The 14,959-nt window shown below is 25.6% G+C and overlaps 2 protein-coding genes and 1 long non-coding RNA gene across 3 annotated transcripts; all 3 read left to right on the forward strand.

Annotated features, from left to right (window-relative positions):
* Nucleotides 1–409: 409 nt before the first annotated feature.
* Nucleotides 410–4,928, forward strand: LOC148937698 (uncharacterized). The gene is made up of 9 exons (XM_089070965.1): nt 410–714; nt 1,031–1,150; nt 1,293–1,410; nt 1,698–1,959; nt 2,338–2,451; nt 3,234–3,324; nt 3,447–3,583; nt 4,087–4,219; nt 4,303–4,928. Exons 1-9 carry the CDS (start codon nt 571–573, stop codon nt 4,348–4,350), a joined length of 1,167 nt encoding a protein of 388 aa, XP_088927091.1. The 5' UTR covers nt 410–570; the 3' UTR covers nt 4,351–4,928.
* A 1,176-nt stretch (nt 4,929–6,104) lies between these two features.
* On the forward strand, nt 6,105–9,603 carry LOC148937699 (uncharacterized). The gene is made up of 9 exons (XM_089071083.1): nt 6,105–6,248; nt 6,404–6,523; nt 6,661–6,778; nt 7,007–7,268; nt 7,656–7,769; nt 8,550–8,640; nt 8,758–8,894; nt 9,340–9,472; nt 9,556–9,603. Exons 1-9 carry the CDS (start codon nt 6,105–6,107, stop codon nt 9,601–9,603), a joined length of 1,167 nt encoding a protein of 388 aa, XP_088927209.1.
* Nucleotides 9,604–10,865: 1,262 nt separating this feature from the next.
* LOC148937700 (uncharacterized) lies at nt 10,866–14,807 on the forward strand. The gene is made up of 3 exons (XR_016137991.1): nt 10,866–11,459; nt 12,110–12,483; nt 12,961–14,807. It is a non-coding gene; the product is annotated as an uncharacterized LOC148937700 (long non-coding RNA).
* The last annotated feature ends 152 nt before the right edge of the window (nt 14,808–14,959 follow it).

A 14,959-nucleotide genomic window follows, 5' to 3' on the forward strand; every position in this document is an offset into this window, starting at 1 on the left:
ACTTCACTTGTCCAATATATTTTTCACTTTCATGAAAACTTTGTAATATGTAACTCGACAATGAATAAAAAACTTCGCGATCTTCTTTTATATAAAACTATTTAAAAATTATTATAATTAAGTAACTAAAGCTTGAATCAAAAAATTTCAAGTATTTATTTATTTCTTTTACGAATAAGTAAAATATCTTTGTGATTATTATTTTCACAACTCGTATCGTTATTCTTCTGTAAAAAATAATTTTTTCTGGTAATATCAGAGTCATCGCTCAAAAAATGGAGAGAGAAAGTAATTTTGAGGAAAAACATCTAGAAAATTATAGAAAATTATTCCCCGAATTAAAACTTATTGGTCTTACCATTTTCGAGAAAGAAGCATATTATATTTCAACAATTTTTTGCTCATCTGTATCTTTCCCATAGTTTGAGTATAATGGTCGAGAAGGTATAACACTTGAAAAGTCAGATCGATGCAATTTATGTAATTGCAAACAAAATGTGTGAATACCCATTCAGCGTATTCTTTCAGATCTTAAATATTTCTTCAGTCGTCGTAGAGTCTTCGAAATAGATGGAGTTCTCTTTGGATTGGTACTATAGACTGAATCGCCAGGTGTTATCTATATATGGATTATGGCCTTACCAAAATGCAACAAATGCTTGGATTAAGCGAATAATCTCAATTTTGTTAATGATTTTTATTGCAATTTGTCAGGTATTTTACTAAATCTGATAAAGTTCCTCCCGCAATTTATTTTTTTTCTAATTAGTATATTTTTATATATACACATTACTCTAATATTATAAAACACCATGTATTTATTATATATTCTAGAGCTTTTTATATCATATAACGATTCGAAAACAATTATTAAATAAATTTCATTTAAATATTTATAAGGACGCGCATGTATAGTTATTTATGCATAACATAAAGCTTAGTTTAAGTCATTAAGCGAAATAAAAATTTATTTTTATTTTTTATTTAATTCAACAAAGAATAATTTCGAATAACGGAGAGTCTTTTCTAGATAATTAAAATCTGTATGACGGATTTAACAACAGACTTTATACTTGATTGTGTACCTATTCTAATTCCTAATATTGCTGCAATATTACAGTCTGTAAATCGTATAATAATTAACGATAAAGTAAGAAATATAATGCATAAATTAGTAGTATTTTTGTGTAGCTGAACAAAATATAATACATAATATTATATGTAACTTATAAGAAATTATGTAATTGCATTTTTGTTTCAACTTTTATACGGAACGAGTATTTGATTTGCAGTTAAGAAGTTTATGTGATCAAATAAAAATTGATTGGGAATGTGCAAGATCTCAGGATGAGATTAAAATTATGCAAACAACAGCGATGAACACACAAGTAATAACAAAACTATTTTTGTGTAAGTGAAATTCAAAACATTTTATGATTATTGTTAATATGTTAAGTGTTTCACATTTTATTATAATTTCTTTCTATATTTTAATAAACTCTCTTATTTTTACTTCATTAGTGGTACGCGCGCGCGCGCGCTCGTGTGTGTGTGTGTGTGTGTGTGTGCACGCGCGCGCGCGCGCGCGCGTGTGTGTGTGTGTTTGTGTGTGTGTGTGTGTGTGTGTGTGTGTGTGTGTGTAATATTAGCATATAACTTGATTGATTTTAATCTATTTATTTATCTGCTATTTTCAGTTATTTCGTTCATAGGTATATGCATGCATATGCTTAGCACATTTCTCCCACAAATTCTCGATGTATTTCTGCCATTGAACGAGTCACGTTCTCGCGAACCTCCGTTCCATGTAGAAATGTTCGTGGACCAGCAAAAACATTTTTATATCGTACGATTTATAATGTATTTTTATGTTACATTCATATTGGGAGAAATTATTGCCAATGGGACAATGTTCGTCGTTTATATGCAACATGTCAGCGGAATGTTCATTATACTGGGGTACTACCTATACATGCATATTTTAATACATTTTTAGAACATGAATTTTATGTGTTATACTTGACATTTAATGTACATATAATTTACGATATCGCGCTCATATTTAGATTTCGCTATTTTAATCATGAAAAATATCTATGTATATATGTATTTATGTGATTGATTTTCTATTTATTAAATGACCAAAAATGTCTGATAATGATTAAACTTACGAGTGTCATCTCGAAAAAAGCTTGTTTCGTTTAAATGTTACAGTCGCGTTTAAAAATTACGTTTTATAAAATAGAGATCATGCACTCATATTTGCATCTTTAATTCCAACATTGAAAAATTTGTATATCGAAAATTTATTGACCTGCTTTGCAAAAATTTACACAGGCATCGTGCAAAGCAATCATTTAGCAATGGACAATTGCCCAAGAATCGACCTAATCATGGAAAAGATTTTGGAAGGATTGCTATTTTTATAGAAGATCATCACAATGTTTTACAGTCAGTAAATATTAGTAATATTTATTTTCTTGTGTGTGTAGAATAATAATCAATCAGTTATGGAAATTAAATAATAGTTATTTTATAACGTACAATTTAAACAAAATAAACTACTCTGCAAAAATAGACAACTCTGCAAAATCAATCAAACTTTTATTAACATGTTATGCAAAATTTAAATTTCTTAGACTAAATATTAAAAAAAGAATAACAGTTTAATTGATCAATATAATTTAATGATTTATATTTCCAAAATAATAATTTAACCTAGAACAATATTAAAAGATTTTACTTAATAATTTGAAATTATTAAATAAAACTTATATTACACATTGATATGTTTTAATAATTGTTATTACAGAAGATTCTATCAGATACTTTTCATGAAAATGTCCATGCAGACTTCTGAACAAATTACTAAACTATGTAATTGCGTTGTTTATTAGTCTTTTATAATGTTTATTTTTACAAGATTATACAAAATTCATATTCTTTTATACTATATACATAAAATAACATATTTTGTTTGCAAAATTTAATTCAATTTTGTTTACTTATTACAAAATAATAAATTTTTATTTACAAAACTTCTTGATTATCATTCAGCGTATAAGTTAAATGCTGCACGCGCTTTTTGTAATCGTAAATATAAAATGATGAATCGTTTCTTTTAGGTACGTTTTACATCGGGTAAATATGTGATATTGCAAATATCAATTTATCTTATCGAGATTACAGCGCAATCCTATTATTAATGTGCGAACATTTCCCTGCGATACAAGGTTTGTCGACCTTATTCAATCGTGCTATGGTTTGAGCCTCTTTGTCGAACTTTTAGATGCAGTAATACTGATAGGCCTCACAATGGTACAAGTGAGTGAGTTTCATATAGAATGCCCGAATTAATATAGTATACCACAGAATAAATTTCTTGAAGTAAATCGTAAAAGGGTCATTGAGAATTAAATTGAAAGATAATTATATCACTGGTTTAGATAATTAAATTTACTGGAACATTGGATCGATCTATTAGATCTTTATTTTATGTCGTTGGACAATTAGCTTACATATTTATGTATAGCTATATGGGTCAACAATTAATTGATATGAATACGCATCTGTTCAAACAAATGTGAGTATTATGAAATAAATATATTAGTTGCGTATGTTGTATTCACGATTGCCATTTAGAACTCTAGTTTACCGAAAATCTGTTTCATTATATCAATCAATTTAAAATCAGTATTATAATTATTGTAATGCTCCTTTAAAAAAAAATTGTCAAAAAATAAACTTTTTGCCAGAGATTTTGAAAACTAGAATAAACAAAATCTACATATGTATGTATATGTATATACATATTCTCTCTCTCTCTCTCTCTCTCTCTCTCTCTCTCTCTCTCTCTCTCTCTCTCTCTCTCTCTCTCTCTCTTATACAACTCAAAATTTAAATGGTTACTCAGAGATTTCTGTTTCCGGGAGATTCAAAAAGCAGATTGAAAAAGAAAGAAAAGATAAATGGCAACCGTGATTATGTTCCATATAAATCAATTAACAGAATTAGTTATAAATATTCTTTTATTTTTTTGTTTGACATTATTATGAACTTACGCAGACTTTGATATATATCTTATAGATATTATACAAAATGGCATAATATATCTATATGGAAGCAAAAGATGATGCTATTTGTTATGTTAAAATGTATGCGTATGATTACTATTAATGCGTATAACATTTTTATTCTCAGTTTAAAAAGTTTTTCAACGGTAAGCAAAAATGGCATAGATGATAAATTAAACCTAAGAAATGTTTTCTATGACGATGATGTTAATACGAATTTTGTTTCAAGATTGTGCATTCGGCTGTATCGGTTTGTATGCTGCTGAGACGCATATAAAGCATTATTTATAAATAATTTTAGAAATAGTGTTTATATCATTGTAAACATATATATATAAGAATAAAAATAAAGAAAAGATTACATAGTAAATTGCGCATTGTTTACCGCGTCATTCCCAAAGCCCTATTTTTTTCATTCATTTATTAGATTTATTAATATTGGGAATCCTGTTTTAGGTTTTGTTAACCAACGCTAAATTTAATGGAAAATTAATATCACGTTTGAGAGAATATGAGAGCAATCACTAATGCAAATGTGAGTGTAGTGATCTACGATTTTAAAGATTTTAAAATGAAGAAAAATGATAATAAATTAAGTTAAATACTTAAGCAACATACGTACCTAACTAAAATGTAATACACTAAAATAACTAACTAAAATGTAATATACTAAAATGACATAATAATTAATTCTAGAAAATGTTGAAACTCACTTAATTCGGCGATGCTTCATAAAAGAAAAAAAATTCACCGCAACATGCAAAATATGGTAAATTAACTATAAATCCTTCCCTTTAAAAAAGTTAGAAGATCACATGAAAACTAATCATATAAAAGAAAGAAAAAATGAAATTAAATATTTTTGGTTATCACCTTACTTTAATATCAAGAATCCTTACGCAAATTGTTGCCTTGGTTGTAGGTCTGTCAACATATTTCATGAGCAAACAGGACTAGAGTTGCATTTACGTGCAGTTCATCAAATTATTCAATTTCCAGGAAAAAATAAAAATACAGAAGAAGATAACGGAGGTGTAATGATCTTACAAATAGATGAAAGGAATAATGCAGTTAGCAGTTTTTAAGAGACTGATGCTTATCAACTCGAAGAAAGAGAGAAAAATATAGATAAATACATTTATGAATATTATTTCTTCAGCTTCTATGATTCAAACATAACAAGTTATTACGTTCAAAGTTTTAAAAAACGCAAACTTGAAATTTGATTATAGTTGCGAAAATTATAATCAGATACTGAATGCATACGTTAGTAAAATATTACTATCGTAAAATCATCATTTATTTTTCGTAATAGTACACAAAATTCTTCCAAGATAAAAAATTGCATTTCAGAAAATTTGAATAAATGCATAACTTAAATAAACATCTTTTATGATATACATTCAGATATTATATAGAATTTGTAAACGATACTTCACTTGTCCAATGTGTTTTTCACTTTCATGAAAACTTTATAATATGTAACTCGATAATGATATGATATGAAACTCGATGAGTAAAAAACTTCGCGATCTTCTTTTATATAAAACTATTTAAAAATTATTATAATTAAGTAACTAAAGCTTGAATAAAAAAATTTCAAGTATTTATTTATTTCTTTTACGAATAAATAAAATATCTTTGTGATTATTATTTTCACAAGACAACTCGTATCACGTTATTCTTCTATAAAAAATAATTTTTTCTGATAACATCATAATCGTCGCTCAAAAAATGGAGAGAGAAAGGAATTTTGAGGAAAAACATCTAGAAAATTATAGAAAATTATTCCCCGAATTAAAACTTGTTGGTCTTATCATTTTCGAGAAAGAAGCATATTACACTTCATCAATTTTTTGTGTTCATCTGTATCTTTCCCATAGTTTGAGTATAATGGTTGAGAAGGTATAACACTTGAGAAGTCAGATCGATGCAATTTATGTAATTGCATACAAAATGTGTGAATACCCATTCAGCGTGTTCTTTCAGATCTTAAATATTTCTTCAGTCGTCGTAGAGTCTTCGAAATAAATGGAGTTCTCTTTGGATTGGTACTATAGACTGAATCGCCAGGTGTTATCTATATATGGATTATGGCCTTATCAAAACGCAACAAATGCTTGGATTAAGCGAATAATCTCAATTTTGTTAATGATTTTTGTTGCAATTTGTCAGGTATTTTACTAAATCTGATAAAGTTTCTCCCGCAAATTATTTTTGTTTCTAATTAGTATACTTTTATATATACACATTAGAACAATAGAAATTTATTTTTATTTTTAATTTAATTCAACAAAGAATAATTTCGAATAACGGAGAGTCTTTTCTAGATAATTAAAATCTGTATGACGGATTTAACAACAGATTTTATACTTGATTGTATACCTATTCTAATTCCTAATATTGCTGCAATATTACAGTTTGTAAATCGTATAATAATTAACGATAAAGTAAGAAATATAATGCATAAATTAGTAGTATTCTTGTGTAGTTGAACAAAATATAATACATAATATTATATGTAACTTATAAAAAATTATGTAATTGCATTTTTGTTTCAACTTTTATACGGAATGAGTATTTGCAGTTAAGAAGTTTATGTGATCAAATAAAAATTGATTGGGAATGTGCAAGATCTCAGGATGAGATTAAAATTATGCAAACAACAGCGATGAACACACAAGTAATAACAAAACTATTTTTGTGTAAGTGAAACTCGAAACATTTTATGTTTATTATTAATATGTTAAGTATTTCACATTTTTGTTATAATTTCTTTCTATATTTTAATAAACTCTGTTATTTTTACTTCATTAGTGGTACGCGCGCGCGTGTGTGTGTGTGTGTGTGTGTGTGTGTGTGTGTGTGTGTGTGTGTGTGTGCATCTACTGGCATATAACTTGATTGACTTTAATCAATTTTTTATCTTTCAGCTATTGCGTTTTTAGGTATAAGCATGTATATGCTTAGCACACTTCTCCCACAAATTCTCGATGTATTTTTGCCATTGAACGAGTCACGTTCGCGCGAACCTCCGTTTCATGTAGAAATGTTCATGGACCAACAAAAACATTTTTATACCGTCCGACTTATAATGTATTTTTATATTCTATTCATATTGGGAGAAATTATTGCCAATGGGACAATGTTCGTCGTTTATATGCACCATATCAGCGGAATGTTCATCATACTGGGGTACTACTTACATGCACATTTTTAGAACAAGAATCTTATATTTTATACTCGACATTTAATGTACATATAATTTACAATATCGCGCTCATGTTCAGATTTCGCTATTTTAATCATGAAAAATATCTACGTATATACGTATTTATGTAATTAATTTTCTATTTATTAAATGACCAAAAATGTCTGATACGATAACGATTAAACTTATTAGTGTATTAGTGTCGAAGAAAAACTTTTTTCGTTTAAATGTTACCGTCGCATTTAAAATTACGTTTTATAAAATACGAGATTATGCTCATCTTTGCACTATTTGCACTCCGTCTTCAATTCCAATATCGAAAAATTCGCATATCGAAAATTCATTGACCTGCTTTGCGAGAATTTATACAGGCATCGTGCAAAGCAATCATTTAGCAATGGACAATTGCCCAAGAATCGACCCAACCATGGAAAAGATTTTGGAAGCATTGCTATTTTTATAGAAGATCATCACAATGTTTTACAGTCAGTAAATATTAGTAATATTTGTTTTCTTGTATGTGTAGAATAATAATCAAGCAGTTATGGAAATTAAATAATAGTTACTTTATAACGTACAATTTGAACAAAATAAATTATTCTACAAAAATAGACATCTCTGCAAAATCAATCAATTTTTTTATTAACATGTTATGCAAAATAAATTTAAATTTCTTAGACTAAATATTAAAAACAGAACAACAGTTTAATTGATCAATATAATTTAATGATTTATATTTCCAAAATAATAATTTAACCTCGAACAATACTGAAAGATTTTACTTAATAATTTGAAATTATTAAATAAAACTTATATTACACATTGATATGTTTTAATAATTGTTATTGGAAGATTCTATCAAATACTTTTCATGAAAATGTCCATGCAGACTTCTGAACAAATCAGTAAACTACGTAATTGCGTTGTTTATTAGTCTTTTATAATATTTATTTTTACAAGATTATACAAAATTCATATTCTTTTTATACTATATACATAAAATAACATATTTTGTTCAAAAAATTTAATTCAATTTTGTTTACTTATTATAAAATAATAAATTTTTATTTACAAAAACTTCTTGATTATCATTCAGCGTATAAGTTAAATGTTGCACGCGCTTTTTGTAATCTTAAATATAAAACGATGAATCGTTTCTTTTAGGTACGTTTTACATCGGGTAAATGTGATATTGTAAATATCAATTTATCGAGATTACAGCGCAATCCTATTATTAATGCGCGAACATTTTTCTGCGATCCAAGGTTTGCCGACCTTATTCAATCGTGCTATGGTTTGAGTCTCTTCGTCGAATTTTTAGATGCAATAATACTGATTGGCCTCACAATGGTACAAGTAAGTGAGTTTCATATAGAATTAATATAATATACCGCAGAATAAATTTAATAATGAAGTAAATCATAAAAAGGCCGTCAAGAATTAAATTGTAAGATAATTATATTACTGGTTTAGATAATTAAGTTTACTGGAACATCGGATCGATCTATTAGATCTATATTTTATGTCATGGGACAATTAACTTACATATTTATGTATAGCTATATGGGTCAGCAATTAATTGATATGAATACGCATCTGTTTAAACAAATGTGAGCGTTATGAAACAAATGTATTAGTTGCGTGTATTGTATTCGCGGTTGTCATCTTTACAATTCTAGTTTGCCGGAAATCTGTTTATTCATTATTACATTTAAAATCATTATTATAATTATTGTTGTTATAATGCTTCTTTTAAGAAAAGTCATCAAAAAATAAACCTTTTTACCTGAGATTTTGAAGATTAGAGTAAACAAAATGTACATATGTACATATATGTGTATTTTCTCTCTCTCATTAAAAGCTCAAAATTTAAATGGTCATCAGAGAGATTTCTTTGTTTAAAGGAGATTCAAAAAGCCGAACCTGAAAACCAGATAGATGGCAAACGTGATTGTGTTCCATATAAATCAATTAATATAATTAGTTGGAAATATTCTTTTGTTCTTTTATTGACATTATTATGAACTTACGCAGACTCTGATATATATCTTATAGATGTTACACAAAATGGCATAATATATCTATATGGAAGCAAAAGATGATGCTATTTGTTATGTTAAAATGTATGCGTACGGTTACTATTAATGCGTATAACATTTTTATTCTCAGTTTAGAAAGTTTTTCAACGGTAAGCGAAAATGGTATAAATGATAAATTAAAATTAAGAAATGTTTTCTATAACGATGATATCGATATGAATTTTGTTTCAAGATTGTGCAATCGGCTGTATCGGTTTGTATGATGCTGAGATGCATATAAAGTATTATTTATAAATAATTTGAGGAATAGTGTTTGTATCATTGTAAACATATATATATATATATATATATATAAAATATTATTAATATTGTTCAATTTATTTCTTGAGTATCTCAAACAGTTTTTTAAATCTATCCTACACTTAAATTATATATATCTATCCTATACCTATACTAAATTATATATATCTATCCTATACTTAATTATATATATATTAAATTAAGTGCTAATATATAAGGACAAATCATTCCTCTTCTATATATAACAATATATTATATATAACGTATTTTTACATGTTACAAAGACACTGTTCAAGATCAGAGAAACAGTTTAAAACGTTTCTAAATTTAATACAAGATGTTTCTTAATTTATAGCTTCATTTTCGTCACTTACAGTAAACTAATCATATAATTATCTAACGTTTTTTTCCCACATAGAAAATTCTTCTGTAAAACTTTTGTAGATCTGATATTTTAAAAAAATAATTGTTTTAGGTTTAAATGCATTAACTGATTACGAAATTTATCCTAAGAATCTTTTCAGATGCTAAAATTTCTCTCAATAAAAATACTTGTTTAAAATGAATAAAAATTTCGATGAATATCATGCAGAGAAATCTTGTATTAGTTACAGTTAAACATAATATGAAAAAACAAGATTCAATTATTCATATATAAATGAAATAAAATGCTCTCATTTTCTACTAAATTTATATTTTAATTCTTTACATTTTTAAATGTGTCTTTCTATATTACTCTATATTATTTACGTATTTATATTCATTTTCTTGTATATTTTATGTAACATTTATTAGTAATGCTGTAAATATCAAAATAAAACAGTTGATTTATTTAACATAATTATTATCTGATTACAAAAATTTATATATTATTGTACAATCTGATAATTTTGTTAATGAATCCTCTATATTGACATATTATTAGAAATTTGGCTCGGTTTATAAGTATACATAATACTTACAATTTGTAAAATTATTTTTTATACGTATATTTTAAGAAGAAAACTTTAAAAATATCACAATTGTTTCAATATGATTTTAATTGATTTTAAACGATCTTTTTTGCAATCAAGCTCGATTTACCATTTATCATAAATTAGCAAAATGTATATTTCATTTAAACTTTGCCTGCGAGAACTGAAAAATTATAAGTAGAACAACAAAACTTACACACTGTTAGAAAGACAAATTCAAAATAGTAATGTTTACATATTAACACAGATTTAGTTTTTCCGAGCACTTCATCACGATGTGACATGGTCAGTAATATACCAAGTGAGATACCGTACGAATATAATGGCATCGAAATGGGATTGGGCTTGGGAATACTATAAACAAATGGACGGAAATAAAATTCAATGTAAATGCTGTAAAGAGAATTTTAACAGTAACTATATAAATAGCGCCATGAGAGAACACTTGCTTACACATAAAGAATTTAATATTGAATGTAAATGGAAAGAGAAGGTTGAGACTCTTCCGATTTGGCGACATTTTAAAAAAGAAGAAAACATTACGGTCAAATGCAAAATTTGTAGTGAATTAATGATAGAGTCTCATGGCGATCTTCTAGTAAACATGGAGGCACACGTGATATTTAAACATCCAGAAGTAGTAGCAGAAATACAAAATGATATTAAACGTTCTTGGGTATCACCTTATTTTAATATAATAAATCGTTGTATGCAATGCATTCATTGCAAAAATATTTTTAGTATATTTGACGAGCAAAAAGAATTCGATTTGCATTTACGTGAAGTTCATCAAATTATTCCATCTTCAGAGAGTGATACTTTTTAATTCGAAGATGCAGAGAATAATAAAGGAATAATAAAGGTAAATAGATTTATGAATATTATTGTCTCAGTTTCTATGATTCAAACATAACGTAATTTATGCATAAAGCTTTAGAATCGCAAACTTGGTATTTGTTTACAATTATAAAAATTATAATCTGGTTTTGTATGCATACGTTAGTAAAATATTACTTCAAATGTTAAATAAATATAACACACTTTACAATTTAAATTTAATATCATTATCCTGAATTCTCTAGTCCGATTCTTCGATTTTTCCATGTCATATATTATGATAAGATATATTTAGACATGTTTTAAAATGTTAATGTTCAGTTTGAATAAAAACTTTGATTATTTTCCATTCACATTACAAAAAATTCATTTAACATAACACATACTTTTAAGATGAATTATATGTACTTGATATTTATCTTTATTTGAATTTTTATAAAATAATACATAATAAAATTAAATCTTCAGAAATTTTTCCAAATAAGAAATCAAAAAACAATTTTAATTCATTTCAAATCCACCTTTTTTGCAATCTATCTCGATTTGTAGGTTTGCAGATTCATAACTAAACAAAACATATTTCATTTAAATTTTGCCTAATAACTAAAAAATAAAAGTAAGATTTAATGTTACAAAAACAAATTCAAATAATATATTAATATTCACATTTAACAGATTAATACATTCCTATTCGATGTCTCCGTTCAGTCTTTCCAAGTCTTCTTCACAGCGTGACATATTAAGTAATACGTGTGCGGATATGACATCAAAATGGCACTGACATGAGACTATTATGAAAAAACGGAAATGAAGTACAATGCATATACTGTAAAAAGATTTATACAGATAATAAAATATACGTGGTCACACGACAACACACTTATTGACACATAAAGAACTTAAAAGAAGAAAATAATAGAGATGTAATGATGTCACAAATCATAGATGAAAAAGATAATGCAAGTAACAATTTTCTGAAAAAACTGCTACTTCTGAATTCGAAGAAATTACAATAACAGACAACAATTCAAAGAAAACACACAATAAAGGTATGTAAATATATGAATATTATTGCTTCACTTTCTATGATTGAAATATAACAAACTCTTATATATAAAGTTCAAAAACAACAGACTTAGCATTTGATTACAGTTAAAAAATGTTAATCTAGTGTAACCGAATGTATATATTAATAGAATATTACTATATTATCATAAGTGTTAAAAAAATGTAACATATGTTACAAAATATAATTAATATTCACATTCATGTTAAGATGAAGAAAATAAAATTTGCTGCAATTTATTTAGAAAGTAGATAAAAATTAAAATAAAAGTTATAAGAAAATAAAAGATATAACATTTGAGAGATTATAACAGCAGTCACCGATGCAAATAGTATTCAATTTTAGAGATTTTAATTTCAGATATTTAGAAAAAACGATATTAGATTTAGTTTAATAACGTACATGTAACTAAAAAAATGATATTAAAAATAATAATTAATGTTTTATTTTGTAATTGTAGATCATGGAACAAACAGCAACAGTAATGCCATTTGCCAAGTGGAGATTAGAAACTGATATGATTAATATTATTTTTGTCAATCCATATCTTAGAAGTTCAGAAAAAGGAAAAAATGCTCTTATAACGATTAGTAATTTGGTTTATATCTTACAGAAAGTAGATATATTTCAACTTAAGCATCAACTCTTTCATACATGTATACATCATAATACACCAAATAAGTTTTAGATCTTTGAAATGAATCTACTGTTTCATATGTTATAAAGATGTACATGAATTGTTTCACACGTGTATTTCTCGTATTTTATATTTATATTTTAATTTTTTTACATTTTTAGACGTATTTCTCTATATTTCCATCTTATTTAAATATTTATTCATTTCGTTTTTTACGTTTTACATAACATTTACGCAGTATTGACGCAGTAAATATCTATATAATAATATAGTCAATATATCTAACATAATTATTGTCTGATAGATTGTCTTATAGAAATTCACATATTATTGTACAATCTGATATTTTATTTTCTTGATCTCTTTATTTCGATATATTATTAGAAATTTGAATTGATTTATAACTGTACATAATATTCATAGTTTGTAAAATTACTTACTGTGGTATTTTTGAGAGAAAATCTTTAGAAATGTAATTACAATTATAATTTAAATTAAAAATACAATTATGTTAAAAGGAATACACATGAAAAAATATAGAGTATCATTCTTTATAATTATATGACAAATGAATTATTTTTTTAATAGAAAAATACAGTAATTACTACGATTGATAGTATGATTAATCATGTCAGTTTAGGAATAAGTAATAATACTCTGTTTAAGTTTTGTAACTAACGTAGATAATCTATAGTTAGGACGCAGTATAATTAATAAGATAATATTTTATAACGTATCTGTACGAAATATTTAGAATTAAAAATACATAGGAATTTATAATATTTACTCGATAAAAACTCCATTGACCATTTGATAATAAATCTAATACTTTCTATTTTAGAATATAAAATAAAATATATGAATCATTTTATTTACATTTTTAATTTCTGTATTCTTATATGTCCTATATATTTTTATTTATATATCTTTATCTTTTTATGATCATATTTTTGTATGCACATTTATGTTTTATTATTATTAAGTCGTATATAAGTTAAGCTATAAATATCCAAATACTAAAATATATGATTTATTTAATATAATAATTTAATCACTGATATTTAAATTTCTGTATGCATTCTGCCAATTAATTAAAAAATCATATAATTTAATATATAAACGTCACGTTTGGATTGATTTATAGTATAAACAATATATACTTCTATATAGTTAGTTTTCGCGACGTCATGATACGAAATTATTTGAAAATTTCGAATATTAAAATTATTTATTATTAATAAAACTACACTTTTAGAAACTTTCTGTCTTCCTTTTAATTTTATATATCACAAAAGTTAATTATTTTTTAAAATTGTATCAGTGAAAGAATTCAGTAATAATAATATAATAACAAAATTTCAAGTAGATATTAGATAAATCCAAAATAATATGCAAACACTCGTCTTATGCTCTTGTATCACTTGTGATAGTTTTATTACTTCTGACAGTTTTACTAATTAAAACAATTCATTTAATGATTAATTTCTCTTAATGTTTCGAATACCATAATTATATCAGTTCCTTGAGAGAAATACACTAATTTCATTTAAGAAAATCTTAAAAGAATGCATTTGTATGAACATAATAATATTTAAGAAACATGTTATAATTTCTTTATAAATTTTATTATTATATTGATTACATGCATTCCAGTTTAATATAAAGTTTATTCATTTATTTTTTATCTTCATGTCCATTTTTCATTTCTTCTATTTGTGAGATAGTTTATCGACAATGAAAAATTATGAAAACATCTGCTCACTGCTATAAAGGCAAATGCAAATAATATATTAATGTTTACATGTTAACAGATTAGTACGTT

Source organism: Pogonomyrmex barbatus, unplaced genomic scaffold (assembly GCF_055798465.1).
Source record: "Pogonomyrmex barbatus isolate J1 unplaced genomic scaffold, ASM5579846v1 scaffold11, whole genome shotgun sequence".
Classification (NCBI taxonomy): Eukaryota; Metazoa; Arthropoda; class Insecta; order Hymenoptera; family Formicidae; genus Pogonomyrmex; species Pogonomyrmex barbatus.

Coding starts and splice junctions, on each gene's coding strand:
- LOC148937698 (XM_089070965.1), top strand. CDS start 571: ATGGAGTTCTCTTTGGATTGGTACTATAGACTGAATCGCCAGGTGTTA. Junction 715..1,030: donor TTTTTATTGCAATTTGTCAG/GTATTTTACTAA, acceptor AGTCTTTTCTAG/ATAATTAAAATCTGTATGAC. Junction 4,220..4,302: donor GTTTAAAAAGTTTTTCAACG/GTAAGCAAAAAT, acceptor TTTTGTTTCAAG/ATTGTGCATTCGGCTGTATC.
- LOC148937699 (XM_089071083.1), top strand. CDS start 6,105: ATGGAGTTCTCTTTGGATTGGTACTATAGACTGAATCGCCAGGTGTTA. Junction 6,524..6,660: donor GTATAATAATTAACGATAAA/GTAAGAAATATA, acceptor GAGTATTTGCAG/TTAAGAAGTTTATGTGATCA. Junction 9,473..9,555: donor GTTTAGAAAGTTTTTCAACG/GTAAGCGAAAAT, acceptor TTTTGTTTCAAG/ATTGTGCAATCGGCTGTATC.